The following is a 15855-nucleotide window of genomic DNA, read 5'->3' on the forward strand; positions in this document are numbered from 1 at the left end:
ATTTGGTCAGCGGCATGAGGCGCGAAGAAAATTTCATTCCCGCCATTTTCAAGTTTTCACCTTGCAAATTCTGCCCCAGATTTGTTGATAAAAACACTACTTTGTCGACACCAAACTGGCTTATAACAGTGTTTGATCGTCATGGATGGAACTCAGAAACGTAAGGGAAGTCCAGATGGAAGCAACTCTGCAAAGCGTGCGCGCAATGATGACGGAAACTCCGGTAGCCAAGGTGGAGGATTCGAGGAAGAACTAGCAGCGCTCGATGCTGTCGCTGATAAAAATCCTTCGACCAAATGGCCAAGACCTCCTGTGCCTAACCTGAATCCTTCTACTGATAACATCGTGTTTCAGCAGCTGGAAGTGGATAATTATCTAGGTTTGTACATTTAAGCTTATTTTTCAATCATTTTATTTGCTGTGTTAGAATTGATGAATTCCATGCAGGATATCATCCGAGATTGTTCAGATTAGCCAGGGCCTAACCATATAAAATCGATGAAATCGATGATCGATGCCAATAAATTGGTTGATCTTGATAACTGATGATCAAGTTGCTGTGTTTATCGATTTTAATTGATTATCAGTACCAGTCCATGAGTTTACTGAGTCAGACATATATTGACTACCAACTTTGGTGTGTTAAATTGTATCCTATCATCATGCACTTAAGTAAAGTAACATACAAGAAAAATAACATTAATTATTTTGAGGGTCCATAATAGGGTTCTCAGATCCCGCCTTCCCACCCATTTTTTCTTGTTAATCCCGCCACCCCCCCCCCCCCCCCCACCACCTACGACTACGGCTTGGTATAATAAAGCGCTGCCCAGTTTGTAGTTTTAGGGTTCAGAGCCTTTACTGGATCATAACTGGAAATCTCACATGATCACACAGCTATACACTCAAAGGATTTGCTCTGTTCCCCTGGCAATTTCCGCATCCCAACCGCATAATAATACCAAATCCCACTCCTGCTCATAATTGAAATTCCCGCTTTTCTGCCCCTGTTTTTAGCTCGCATCTCAAATATCACTGCAAAAAAATAGGCCACATCCCACATCCTGCCAAACCTATTGTGGACCCTCTATGTTGGGTGCTTTCTAGTTGTTTTTCTTGTCTTTTTTGATTTGCATCATCGGGCAAATTCGTAAGGTGACTTGCAATGTATTCAAAACTGACTTTTAACGCCTTCAAATAGTAATTCGTTTATGTATGTCCTTAACACCGCCTGCCTAGATTAGCTCGCTATTTGCAGGCGGTGTTCATTTGTAAGTAACGTTTGAAAAACTTAATAAAACTTGAAACTTGAAAAGTTCACTGTTGAATCAATAGAAATCAAGCTGGTAGATGAACATGCACAGCTGGCATGCAGCTTCTTTTTCAGTTTACGATGGATTCACTTTTGAAGAAACTAACTTGTATTTCTTATGTCAGGTGCCCCCCTACAAGGTATGCCTGGATCAAAGGTTGGCCCAGTGCCAATAGTTCAAATGTACGGTGTAACAATGGAAGGGAACAGTGTTCTATGTCACATCCATGGGTTTGTACCTTACTTCTATATCCCTGCACCTCCTGAATTTCAGCAGAGTCACTGTAGTGCATTTCAGGATGGACTGAACAAAGCTGTGTTGAATGACATGAGGTCCAACAAGGACAGTATAACACAGGTAAATGAGTACTGTAAGAACTTCCTGTTAACTCATTACACCTGAGTCATCACCAGAAAATATTCATACTGCTTCTGATAGAAGGTCATTGGAAATTCTGAGAGAGAAGCTAAATTTGAATTTCCAGAGGGATGGGGTGGGGATCCAAATAAAAAAAACCTCCCAGGAAAGGGGTATGAACAACAACTTATGGACAAAAATGAATCAGATTATTAATAGGCATTCTTGCTACCCCTAACACTTGATGTATCATTCTTCCTTAGCTTAACCTGAGAATACAGCTATCCCTCATCACTCTCCCACTACAGGCATTTGTGAGGGAAGGCCTATGGTGGGAGCGATGAGAGGTGGGTGTATTTTTGCAGGGTATTGTTAGCTACTCCTGAATCTTTGCAATGTTTGTAGCACAAGAATTTTGTGCAATTCCAGAAAATAGCCAATACATACACCTCTTCCCTAAACCATGAAAAGGTCACTGGAAATTGGGGGGGGGGGGGGGGGGCAGGGGCAGTGAGGCTGGGAATCTGAACCAAAAACCTTTTAGTGGGAAGGGTCTGGAATTTTTCTGAAACAACACATTATCTGTGAATATTATTATATTTTGTCTGATTAAACTCCCACTTAATTCTAGCTACATCACGTTATAGAAAAATAGCATTCATGTCCTTCAAATTTTATTTCCTTTTCCTAAATCGTAACCACTGTTGGTTTGCACCCTTAACAGTTTCAGTCTGTGCATTTTTAGGCTGTCCTGGCGGTTGAGTGCAAGATGAAGGAGAGTATTTATGGTTACCATGGGAACAGAAAGATTCCATTCCTCCAAATCACAATGGCACTGCCTAAACTTATTGCACCAGCTAAAAGGATTTTGGAGACGGGATTCAAGTTTGGAGGGTTTCCTGAAAGGGGTTACTCCACATATGAAAGTAACATTGATTATGAGGTAAATGTAGATCTGAGATTCTTCTCTTAACCCATTGACTCCTACAGCAGTCAAAATCGACCTTGAAGGAATCTAGTCCTTGTTCCACTGAAGGTGGCTGAACACAGTTTGCGCGCGCTTTACAGATTCTGTAAGTGATGCTATTAAGCGCGCGCTAGGGTTGTGGTACGCAAATACGGCGGTCGATAACGTGATCCCTCGATTTCACATGAAATGGAGAATAAAGTTAAGTTTTGATCCTAAATAACTAAGTTTCTCGTTTCTGGACTCTTTGTCTTTTCTTTCCGAGCAAAAAAAACATTCACCAAGACCTTTCGCATGCTTTTCATCTTTGCCATGAAAGCCAAATAAAACCACGCATGCGCATTTGACCAAAAAATTGCGACTGGTTGTTTTTGTGGAAATGAGCTGTTTTCTAAGGAACCGCTCATTAGAATTCCCTGAAATTTGGCATGAAAATAGTTCCCTAAAAGCGTAACTCGCCTACAAAGAGAAACCTAAATCTAACAGAGGGTATCTTCACAAAACATTCGAATGGAAAATCAATATTTGCTGGAGATCTCTCTGTCAAAATTACATGAAAATAGTGCAACTGTGTCAGTGTTTTGTGAGTTGTTCTGGATACAAAAAATGGAAAAAATCTAATGAGTACATTTTCTAAAAATAAAGGAAACCTACTATTTATGGACGTTTAATAGTTCGCTGCGTTGCCATGGACACGGTACTTAGCTCAACAAGACGTACAAAAATACATTTTTTCTTAGTTGGTCTTACACCATACCAATTTTGGGCGTCCAGAAATACATAGTTTCCAAATAACGTCTTCTAACACCTGTACACTAAAAAACTGTATTCGGCCACCTTAATTCATCATGACTTTTACTGCGAGAAGATGTTTTATGGGGTGTCAAAACTAGCTGATGAAGTAGGAAAAAGTCTTACGAAGCATGCCACAATTAGCATGATAGAATAGATAGTTGTTGTGTGTGGAGATGTCAGAAGACATAAATTTGTCTAGCTACAAAAGTTTGAGTGAACTGTCCAAGGTTCACTTTGCAGTGCTTGCAAGAAACATTTTGGGTCAATACTGCTTCATATTATGTTTCCCAGCCAAGAAATTTATCTCTTATTGCTGTTTGTGCCTCATAAATGTACATTGTTTGACTATGACATTTTTTTAAGTTCGGCTTCAGTTAATTATGTAATAATTTCTTTTAAGACCAGACATGGCAAGAACTAAATCAAATCAAATAGACTCACATTTGAAACCAATTATGTGGTAACTTGAGTGGATCTCATCATACTGCTTTTGAGGGCATGGTGGCCTATCTTTTTTATTGCATTTTTTTTTTAAAAATAATACATAGTCATAAACAAATTAATTACAGCAAGTTTGAAAAAAAAATTAATGCAACTTTTATTTTGAGGGAATCACCTTAATTAAAGCATACTGCAGTTGCATTATGTTCCTCAGGAACAGTAACAGTTCTTATTTGTTGTCGAAGGTAAGGTTTATGGTTGATACAGAAGTTGTGGGCTGTAACTGGATTGAGCTTCCTGCTGGGAAATATAAAGTCCGTTCACCTGGGATTGAAGGAAGTTACAAGAGTGATGGCCAACTTCAATCGCACTGTCAAATTGAAGTTGATGTTGCTTTTGATGAGTTCATCAGCCATGCTCCTGAAGGTATCAGTCAATAAATCATTATTTAAAAGGTCAAGAATGTTTTGAAGGGCTTGGTTTAAGGAACTAAAAGCTCAATTTGTATTAGCCCACGGAACTTTGTTGCTTACTCAGGTCCCTAACCTATTGTAGGTACTATCTTTTCACAGTTATTTAGTCGAAAGGCGGTTTGCCTGTTGTCCTAACTACTGTGCACAAAAATTTAATTTACTAGTCTGACATTACATGCCTCAATGTCAGACAACTAGATGCGACTTTTCATTAATTAAAAAAAAAAACAGTTAAATTGATCATTTAAAAAAGTTTTCAAATTGTTGAGATTTGTTTTCAACAATAATAATATTACATTTAACGTCCATTAGCCCAAAGGCTTAATTTCTGACAATTCAACCAGAATTTTGATTTTTGATTTTTCAAGGTGAATGGTCCAAAGTGGCTCCTCTTCGCATCTTGAGCTTTGACATTGAATGTGCAGGGAGGAAAGGAGTCTTTCCTGAACCGGAAAAAGATCCAGTGATTCAGATAGCAAACATGGTTATAAACCAAGGCGACAAAGATCCATTCATCAGGAACGTCTTCACCCTCAACTCATGTGCTCCCATTGTTGGATCACATGTGTTATCATATTCAAAAGAAGCAGACATGCTAAAGGTTTGTTGACTAACAATTCTAAAATGGATACTTTCCAATATGGATGTCCAATTCCAAGACAGACTCTTCTGAGCTATGATGGGCAACTGTCTAAGATTCAAATTAACAGACACCTTTCTATATGAGAGAGTGAGACCTGTAAGGTTGACGGCTCTAAGATGTACACCTCTCAAAGACAGGCATCTCTCTGCAAGACAGGTACCTCCCTAAGACCAGCACCTCCAAGATGGTAACTTCTCTTAGAAGAACACTTCACTAATACAGGCAATCAATCAATCAATCAATCAATCAATCAATCAATCAATCAATCAATCAATCAATCAATCAATCAATCAATCAATCAATCAATCAATCAATCAAACAATCAATCAATCAATGTTTATTTTCAAAAATAACATTAAGTGGTGGTTTGCTATGCCCCACAGATAGCTACATGCATCTTTCTAATATTGTTTTATCAAATGTGTTGTCATATTCAAATAACCAAATTTTTGTTTATTTATTGATGTTTTTGTTACTTCTCCAAAGACATGGAGTGATTTCGTCAAGAAAGTGGATCCCGATATCATTACTGGCTACAATGTTGTGAACTTTGATCTTCCTTATTTGCTCAATCGAGCAGCAGCGTTAAAAGTGCACGCTTTTCCATTTCTTGGAAGAGTCAAAGAGGAGAAGAGCACAATATCCAACACTACTTTCCAATCACGAGCTTATGGAAAGCGTGAAAACAAGGTCATAAACATTGCTGGCCGAGTACAGTTTGATTTGTTGCATGCTCTGTTAAGAGACTACAAACTGCGATCCTACACCCTGAATTCGGTCAGTTTTCATTTCTTACAAGAGCAGAAGGAGGATGTGCAACACAGTATTATCACAGATTTACAGGTATGATTGAGAGATTTGTGCTTTGTTTGGAATAAAAACCTATGATTATGGGAAGATTTCCATTTTTATCACAAAACGAAGTGCACAGCAGTGGATAAAACATTGGAGCAACGTTTCCTGAAGGAGTTCTAGGCCTCGTGCAAAAATTCCAGTGAATCTGAGTTAAAACAACGAAAACCAATATATTGAAAAGTCATTTGGGTCAGTTATGCTGTCAGCCCTTTGCACAGTTATTTGTTTATGGCAAATAAAGAGCGTGGATTGTACTTTTATAATAATTCCAGATTTTGCACGTATTTGCATGAATGAATAACAATGAACAACAGTGGGAGACTAAAAAACTGTACTTACTACAGAGCACTCAGAAAAGCAATGATCACACTCAAAGCAAGTCTTCGGTTTTAGCCTTAGAGAAAAATAAGCGTGGAGGGTGACTTTCATGAGAACTGTGAAATATATGCCACATTTATACAATCTGGAAATACACAAAGAACTAAATATTAATGTAGTATGCATTAAAATATAATATTACAAATACACACCTACACACTTTTATTTGACACCTTTAGTACAATTAAAAAACCAGCGAGTAGCAAAATAAGGCTAATTTAGTAAGTCCGTCAGTATTGAGCTGATCAAGATGGCTGCAATATTTCTCTGATAAGCAATCACCTTTCCTCTTTCAATTAAAGAAACGTTTCACGTACTAGATAGATGTAAACCATGAACAATGAGACCCAACAGAAATGGGAAATGTTTGACCTACAGTATGAGGTTGTTTGTATTCTTTTTGCTAGAAAACCAAAGCATGTGCAGATTTAAAGCTTAAAATTTACATATTTCTCACAGATGAGAGAAAAACATAAAATATGCATTATGCTAATTAGATCACCCCATAATTCCATCAGGTCACATTGTCACACTTTGCATGGTTCGGTTTTTCAATTGAGTGGGGTAGCCACTTACAGTTTGATTGTGCCTATAACAATGCCTAGTGCTCCTCTCTGTCTCCTAGAATGGGAATGACCAGACTCGTCGCAGACTGGCTATTTACTGCATGAAGGATGCAATTTTACCGCTGAGGTTGTTAGAGAAATTAATGTGCATAATAAACTACATGGAGATGGCTCGTGTGACTGGTGTTCCCCTGGGATATCTGTTATCCAGAGGACAGCAGATTAAAGTGGTCTCACAGCTGTTAAGAATGGTATTGCTTTTATTGATAATATGTACTTCCTATTTTAGCCTTTAAGTTATAAACCATAATGAACCACCACACAATATATTTCTCATGACATTCTAATTCTAGCAGTATGCAGGATGTTTGTCCATGAACCTAGTTTAATGGCTTTAGCTCCCATGAGTCTCCTGTAGCTCAGTGGTAAAGCATCCGAACTAGTAATCGGAAGGTCTTAGGTTCCACTCCTGAAAGGAGCACTCGGATATTTTTCCGAGTATGCCTGTGTCACTTTCTGAATAATACATCATTCTCATTATGTGCTTGTTACACAAAAAGCAGTGACCTTGAAGTTCTCCAATAGCAACAAAATAGGAATTTGAACTCTTGCCAATTTCCATTTTTAGTCTAAGAAACAAGACCTGTTACTTCCTGCGCACAAAGCTGAGGCAGGCGAGGAATACACAGGAGCTACTGTCATTGAACCATCAAAAGGGTGAGATTGAGACACTGATAATTCTTATTGTGATTGTTTGAAATCTGCATCAATTCAGCCACAGGTTATCAAAATATCTGGCCATCATCTTACCAAGATCCCATCATTGCTGAATGGTGTATCTTAATCTTTCCTAGATCTTTGTGAATTTCTTTGCCTCTACGCATCTCATGTTAGGGGCAGATCCAGAAGTTTTTGAAAGAGGGGGTTGTCAGTCGGTGTGAGCTTTTATGGAGGGCCTGGGGTTGTGCTTCATCAGAACTTTTTGAAAATGAGTAGGTTTTTAAAATATTCGGCAAATCAGCTATTTTTAACTCCCTATAGTAATAAATAATAAAGTAAATTAATACATTTATAAGCGCATTATTCCATGACGAGATGATCAAAATTAATGTGCTTTACAGTATAGGAAAACTTGAAAGCCAGATGGGAAAAGTCCTGAACATTTGTTTCTGAGAAAGGGTACGAACCCTAGATGATGCTTTGTGATCATACCTGGGTTTGAATCTTGCTGAGACTTTTTAAGCCAATTTTTTGCAATGATGTTTTATTATTTGCTTCTTCCTAGTAGGTTTGTTATCCTTATTTTGTTTTTTTCAGGTATTATGACACTCCAGTAGCCACCCTGGATTTTGCTTCACTGTATCCTTCAATCATGATGGCCCACAACTTGTGTTACACCTCCCTTCTGCATCAAAGCAATCTTAAAGAGTAAGTCAGCTGCTCAAATGCAAAAAAACAAAAAAACAAATATTCATCCACGCATGAAATGTAAGTCCAATCAGTTTTTTGTTATGTTAGAAGAATGACATTTAATCTGCTTGAACCATTGCTTACAGAATGTTTTAACCTTGGAGACTCTTGAAAGTCACCTTCCCCCCACTTTGTTTGTAATTCATCATCATAATCATCATCATCATCATCATCATCATCATCATTTATTTGCCTTAGTAAAAAGAAATTCCCAGTTGTAACACGAGATGTGAAAGTTTAAGAGAGACCAGGAGATTTTAAACTGCAATTATAGAAATCCTCATCCTCATCTGTTGTTGCTGAAAAACAGATGAAACGTTTTTCCAAATTACTTCAGTGATACAGGCTAATGATAACTCAAAAGCCTGTGCCTCTTGAGGAAAACTTACAGTCATTATAGTCATGTTATGTTCTATTTTGTACAATAATTTCAGTCTGAAACCTGATGAGTTTATCAAGACGCCCTCTGGAGATTATTTTGTGAAAGCATCACTCAGGAAAGGACTGCTGCCTGAAATCCTTGAGAACCTGTTGTCTGCAAGGAAAAAGTATGTGAATGTTTGATGACTAGAGTAGCAATGTTGTAATTAGTGGTCATCAAATTCTTTAACATTTTAGAAAACAACCCTAAACATGTACTTGAATTTATATGGAAAATTTTATCATGATCATTGTAATGATCGTGACGGACTTTGTTTTAGGGCCAAGGAAGACCTGAAAAAGGAAACAGACCCCTTCAAGAAAAAGGTAACTAAGGATGTATTCTGATTAAACCCAAGGAAAACAAAGTCTAAGCTCCAGCTCTATTGCCACATGACTACAAGTACATTTCATTTAGTATTTTAATGTTTCCAATCAAGTTGATTCTAGAATGGTGTGTCTCTCAATCTAACAGTGAGCTACCTCCTTTTGTTAGGTTCTTGATGGTCGACAAGTGGCCTTGAAGCTAAGTGCCAACTCAGTGTATGGTTTCACTGGAGCTCAAGTGGGAAAACTGCCTTGTCTGGCCATCTCACAGGTGATTACCTTTGAACAAAGGTTAAAACAAGACTGATTGTCATATTCAAGGGTAGCAACTATCAACCGTCCTGATGCACTGCGCTCGTCTGAACAGAATGACACAACTATTGATAGAGTGCCACTTTTTCTCACATACCACCCGTTTAACACCCAAAGCAATCGATTTCTACTTCAGAACTTTTGCATTCTATAAACGGATCAGCAAATGCCAGGTATCTTCCCAGAACCACCTTTCGCAGCATACAAATGCGACCTCAACCTAAGAAACATGCTTGTACACTCCACTGACCACTCCTCTACTGAGCAGTATGGATCATGCGTGTCAGTGTCTCTGGTGCCATACCAGCAAATACTTCAGTCCTCTCGCCGAGATACAAGGCCCTAAAATTTAGGGCTAGTCCAATAATCTTGTGTACTGCATATCCCACAGTTAATGCGGGGCCTTCTTCTTTACATTGGTGAAACCGGATGAAGCCTCAGGAGTCGTTTTAGCAAACACTTACTAAATAAAGTATAGGAAAAACAACACTCCTAAGTTTCCTGTGGCCCAACATTTTAACCCCATCTCCGTGTTTATTCATATTGGATTTCTCTTCGTTTGTAATTTTGTGCAATAATTTTAAACAAACTCATTCACTCGCAGAGCGTAACAGCATTTGGTCGTATGATGATAGAGAGAACCAAGGAACTTGTGGAGTCAAAATTCACAGTGGAGAATGGCTACACGACAACTGCAAAGGTCATTTATGGTGACACCGACTCTGTGATGGTAAAGTTTGGCGTAGAATCTGTTGCAGAGAGCATGGAACTTGGCAAAGAAGCTGCATCTTATGTCTCTGAACATTTTGTGAAACCCATTAAACTGGAGTTTGAAAAGGTATGGATGTCATTCATCTATCCACGTACCTATAATGTATTAAGCTCTACAGTGTTTCAGTTACTTTTCAAAGGGAAGGAGTCAGTGAAGAATTTTAAGTGTCAAAGGATACATGTAACTCTTTCCAAATCTTCTTCTGTCAGTTTACTGTTTTGTTCATTGGCTGGGATTTTGACCCAAGACCCCTTTCTTATCTCAAACACTGCCTTGTACTGGTAATAGCCTTGATTTTCTAAGGTAAGGTTCCTTAGTGAACTTTCTCTAAAAGTGGAACACGTTTTGCCCTTTCACATTTTGCTGATCAATCTCCCTTAAGCTACCAACTTTGCATCCCCTTCATATTAATGTGCTGGCTTCCAACAATTTTGCCTATTACTCTTCAAGATTATTTACCATTTACTTCACACTATAATAATATTCTCATAGCCTTCTAGAACACAGATGTTCCATGGCTCATCATGTCACACACTCCTTGTGGGGAGGAGTGTGTGACAGAGCCATGTCACACAGGAGTGTGTGACATGATGACCCAAAGAACATCTGTGTAGGAGGCTCTAATTCCCAGGGACCTCCCTAGAAGACAAGGAAACTTGGCCCTTGTTGCCTTCTGTCGGAACTGCTTCTCTGGACAATAAACTTACACTCATGATAATAAACACAGCGATTTTAATGTTTAAGACACTCTCCAGCTCGCTTGCCATGTGGTTATTTTTCACAAGCTCAAAACACCGTCAATAACATCCTATAATATTACTAGATAGCTGCGCCCAGGCCCCGCTGGTTCTGGGAAAGAACGCCTGTTCAAGAATGAATCGCACAAAACTTAACAATTACGACAGTAAAGTTCAAATTACCAATGGCGAAATCTCACACTACTAATCCTACTATTCCTACCACTTCTGCAAAGTGGTTTGAGGGGGCTGCCCTCAGGATCAGATTTTGATGGTCAGTTATGTGAAATGGTACCACACTGTTTGCCATGACAGTTGTCCACTCTGGTTTTACTTTTTAGGTATACTTTCCTTATCTTCTGATAAACAAGAAGCGCTATGCAGGTCTGTACTTCACTAAAGCTGATAAACATGACAAGATGGATTGCAAGGGAATTGAAACTGTAAGTATGATTCAATGTTCTTGTTCAGGCACCCAGTGGTAAATAAGGAGCATGGTTTTGATTGTAACATTATTTTGTCCATTGTGTTTTATTGTAGGTAAGGAGAGACAACTGTCCACTGGTTGCCAACCTCATCAATTCATGTCTACAGAAAATTCTCATTGAAAGGTAATTCTTGGATGCATAGTCCAAAATTGCACACATTTTTTAATGCTGTTTCCTGCCCTGCATTGTTTTGCGACAACATGTAGATAGATGGATACTTTATTAGCATGTACATAATTACGTAATTACATACTCTTTGTGATTAGTTTTTATTGTTAATTATAAGACTTAGTTACCGTTTTTATTCATATGAGGTTTTGTGATGTTTAACTAGTATTTTTTTATTTACTTTTTACTTTTGTTGTACATATGTTATTTAAGCTTAGACATGAATTATGCAGAGACTCTTTTGATACCAGCCTAGCGCTGAAAGTGTCATCCTGTCTAAATAAAGATGACTTGACTTACTGCTTATGCCTGCAGTAGAAAGGGGCTAATATTGCTGAAAATTAATCATTGTGCTCAACACAATACAGCATTAACTGCTCAACTGTTGTTTTGAGATCTTTTTAGACCAAATCAGATTAATTTTTAGCTATTTATTGTTACATTATTTTTTTCTTTGCCTTTTGAAAGGGATCCCATGGGAGCAGTGGAATATACCAAACAAGTCATATCAGACTTGCTGTGCAATAGAATTGATATCTCACAGCTGGTCATCACAAAAGAATTGACCAAGACTGGAGATGAATATGCTGGAAAACAGGCACATTCCGAGCTGGCAGAAAGGTATCTACTAAAATCATTTTTATTTATTTATTTATTTATTTATTTATTTATTTTTTGTAGTTACTAAAATCGTGATAATCAGGAAATGCCATAAATCAGGATGTCATGTTTGCGTGAGAGATCTCATGTGAAGCTTAAGCTAAGCTTGTGCAGACCTGTGTAACAGTGATCTCTAGAAGCTAACTTAAGGTAAAACCTCTCTCAACTGGGTTATCCCATCTCAGCAGAGGGTTACCCAGCAACCCCATTCTAGGGGTCTCTTATCTCCCCACCCCGGAGGAAAGAAAAACCCCAGGTCAGGCTGATGACACGTCTCCAAAAATCTGAGAGATGACTTGCTCCTTCTGGGGTGAGGCCCAAGGGGACAAGGTTGAGTTATACCGCTATTTTTTGCGGGGTTTCATTAATGGTTTGTCCTTACATATTTATACACCCAAATAGAGAGAGAGACAGTATGGAGCAAAGTTTTCTGTCCAAGAAAACAGCATAACCTTAGAGTAGGACCTGTGAGCACCTAGATATTGTCAAATGGTTTTGCAATGGAATCACATTTGGCATTTTTTGGGTCTGTGTTGCTAATTTATCTTTTGTTGTGTTAAAAATACATTTCAAATGATGTTGCTGTGATTTTCCAGAATGCGGAAGCGTGATGCTGGCTCTGCTCCAAAGCTGGGTGACAGAGTACCTTATGTCATCATTGCTGGTGCAAAGGGTGAGAAGGCTTATGAAAAAGCAGAGGTGGGTAGAATATCAAAAATCCTGATTCCCTTTATTATTGCCTCGGCATCTTTGCTATGTTGACTTCTTTTCCAACTATTTTTCATTTGTTTCTTGTTGCAGGACCCCATATATGTTTTGGAAAATAATATTCCTATTGATACAAAGTATTATCTGGAGAACCAGTTGTCAAACCCACTGCTGAGAATATTTGAACCAATCCTTGGAGAGGCAAAGGCAACTTCTGTACTACTCAGTAAGTGTACACGGTCAGAGGCTGGAAATCTTCCCTGGCCATTATGAGTTTGATTCATGTCTAGTTTGCCAAAGTTACACCACGCTAGAAACACCACACCAGAAAAAAATTTCCTCACTTGTTGCAAAAGTTAGTGAAGGCTTTTAGTGTACCTTGTAATGTTTTCTAATGGTTAATGATGTGAGGGTCCAGAGGGAGGGGTGGAAAGGAAGGTTTCCCTTTATTCACATAGTTCTATCTCTTCCAAAGGTAGGTCCTTACATTTTGAGATTTTTCTATGCATTATTGCAAAATCATTTAACATTATTTTATTGATCTTAATATTTCAGCCATTTTCCATTAGCTCACAAAATAATGCAATTTCCCACATAATCCTTAATGCCTTCTCTCCAGTTTCCCACCAACCCACCCACCCCTCCCCTTTCTCCCAGATTCTTGACATACTTCCCCCTCCAAATATGAAGACTTTAAGTGGAATCTCTAAGGGTTGCCTTACGCATGATGAAAGCTGGAGGGATCATGAAATGGCTTTTGACAGTCTTCCATGGGTGTGGAAGTGCTGCTGGACCTGTAAACCATGCCCCTGTTCAAGATTCAAGTTAAAAATGTTTTATTTTCCTTCCCTGCTAAAGATAAAATGTCTCATTTCTGCTCCAGAAAATCACAGGATGGCATTGAATCTGCAACATTGACAGAATGTTTTGGAAACTAATTCAAACCAGCTACATAAAACTAGTCACAAAAATTGTTTACCCTGAAAAGTCATAAGACCCGGAAAACTATACCCTGTTCAATGAGGCATATACCAAATCATGGAGCTCTCCACTGGTTTCAGTTAATTGCATATTCTTTCTTTCTTCTTACAGAGGGTCAACATACTTTGACAAAAACTATAGTGACATCAAAAGTGGGTAAACTGGCCATGTTTACCAAGAAGAGAAGCACTTGTATTGGATGTAAATCAGTGTTGGATGATGATCGTGAGTATAATTTTGAAACCTGTTAAACCACTTTTGACACTATCCCAGTTAAACCCTTTTACTTCAAAACTAGTAAAACTTAATAAAGAAACAGTACTTCTGATTCATCTTCAGTCTAAAAAGTAAGCACCACCTTGCACAGTATAATAAATGGCACCACATGAAAGTACTGCTTGGTAGCTTTCATTTGAATGTTTCACTTTGGGATTTCATCCACTGACTCAAAAGTTTGAACCACCTTGCATAGCCGTGGGTAGCTTTCATTTTAAATGTTCCACTTCAGGATTTGTACCACTGACTCAAATGTTTGAACCACCTTGTATAGCTTTCATTTGAATGTTCACACCTGAGAGATGAGTATTTCAACCACGGACAAATTGTTTGAACCTAAGCAATTATTTAACTGACAATGACTAATTCATGAGGTTTCATTGGCTTTCAATCCACTTGTTTCATCAAATTCAGTTGGAATTGAATAAAATTTTTTGCTTTGTTTTACATCCAGATACTGCTGTGTGTAAACACTGCAAACCAAGAGAGTCATCTCTTTACCAGAAGGAGATTTCACATCTGAATTCATTGGAAGAAAAATTTGCCAGGTTATGGACTCAGTGTCAGAACTGTCAAGGCAGTTTACATGCTGATGTCTTGTGCACTAGGTAAGTCAGTGAACCCAACTGGTATTTTTGTTGCAGATTTCATGGGCTAGTGGTTTGAGCTGAACATGAAGTCACACCTCATCTCTCCTGGCTCTCCCCACCCAATGTTTAAATTGGCACTGGTGAACTATAAGCCAGGGAAACCTAAAAATTTGAGGATAGACTTTTCTGGACAACCAAGAATACCACTTATGGGAGGGGAGGGGAGGGGAGGGATGGGGGTGAATGGGATGACAAGGAGGAGCCTACTATTAACATGTACTCATGAATAACCAGTACAAGTTGATTATTTATAATTATAATGGGAATATATTTATATACCACACATATCACATAGTCTCATGTAGTTTACATCACTCTTGAGAAAATCAGAAATCAGATGAAATTAGAGATAGAGATAGACCACCACACTGCGGACTACGTCCCTTCTCTTTTTGAACAGTGTGTGGGTTCTTTAATGCTCCACAGATTATTGGGAACAAGTGTTGTGAGACGGGACCTACGGTTTATAGTTCTTATCCAAGAAGACTAGAAAGTCTAACCATTTGCAGATGTCATTACAAAGGCAGCACTTTCTCTTTAGGTATTTAAAGACCCTGAGTATTAGTCTGGCCAGGGTTTGAACGTGTGACCTCCCGCACAGTAAGTCTGTTGCTCTACTAACTGAGAACATATATTCCTCTTTATTTCAGTCGTGACTGTCCCATCTTCTACATGAGAAAGAAAGTTCAGAAAGACCTCTCAGATCAGGACAAGCTCATTCAGAGATTTGGTGACTGTACTTGGTGATTAAACACTCAGTACTGTATGGACATCAGGAAGTACTGACAGACAAGACAGACAGAGTTCCACAAACAGCTCCTGAGGCATAATTTATTAAACTATTTGAATACATCTTACATAGGAATTCAATTCTTTCTAAATTTTGTGGAAGATAAAGAAGTACTATGCTGTAAGTGAGATGAAAAAAAAGTGAAATTTTGCCATGTATAGAGTAGGTTCAATTTCCACCACTCACTGGGGTCAAAGAAGGGGGGAGGGGGGGGGGGGGAGGGTGAGAGCAGGTTCATTTCCTGAACAAGCCAACATACAAAGTTCATGAATCTTTTTCCTATGGAAAATCATTACCTAATAAAGTTG

At 38.4% G+C, this 15855-nt stretch overlaps 1 protein-coding gene across 1 annotated transcript; it reads left to right on the forward strand.

Moving 5' to 3' along the window:
- Nucleotides 1-15566, forward strand: LOC146460665 (DNA polymerase delta catalytic subunit-like). The gene is made up of 21 exons (XM_085087892.1): nucleotides 1-379; nucleotides 1438-1670; nucleotides 2416-2613; nucleotides 4119-4299; nucleotides 4715-4947; nucleotides 5476-5832; nucleotides 6848-7039; nucleotides 7417-7505; nucleotides 8106-8216; nucleotides 8693-8806; nucleotides 8960-9005; nucleotides 9175-9276; nucleotides 9922-10155; nucleotides 11168-11269; nucleotides 11367-11437; nucleotides 11951-12103; nucleotides 12739-12841; nucleotides 12944-13076; nucleotides 13943-14056; nucleotides 14562-14715; nucleotides 15408-15566. Exons 1-21 carry the CDS (start codon nucleotides 142-144, stop codon nucleotides 15502-15504), a joined length of 3255 nt encoding a protein of 1084 aa, XP_084944018.1. The 5' UTR covers nucleotides 1-141; the 3' UTR covers nucleotides 15505-15566.
- The last annotated feature ends 289 nt before the right edge of the window (nucleotides 15567-15855 follow it).

Source organism: Pavona decussata, unplaced genomic scaffold, assembly GCF_977016875.1.
Source record: "Pavona decussata unplaced genomic scaffold, jaPavDecu1.1 SCAFFOLD_208, whole genome shotgun sequence".
In the NCBI taxonomy this organism is placed as follows: domain Eukaryota; kingdom Metazoa; phylum Cnidaria; class Anthozoa; order Scleractinia; family Agariciidae; genus Pavona; species Pavona decussata.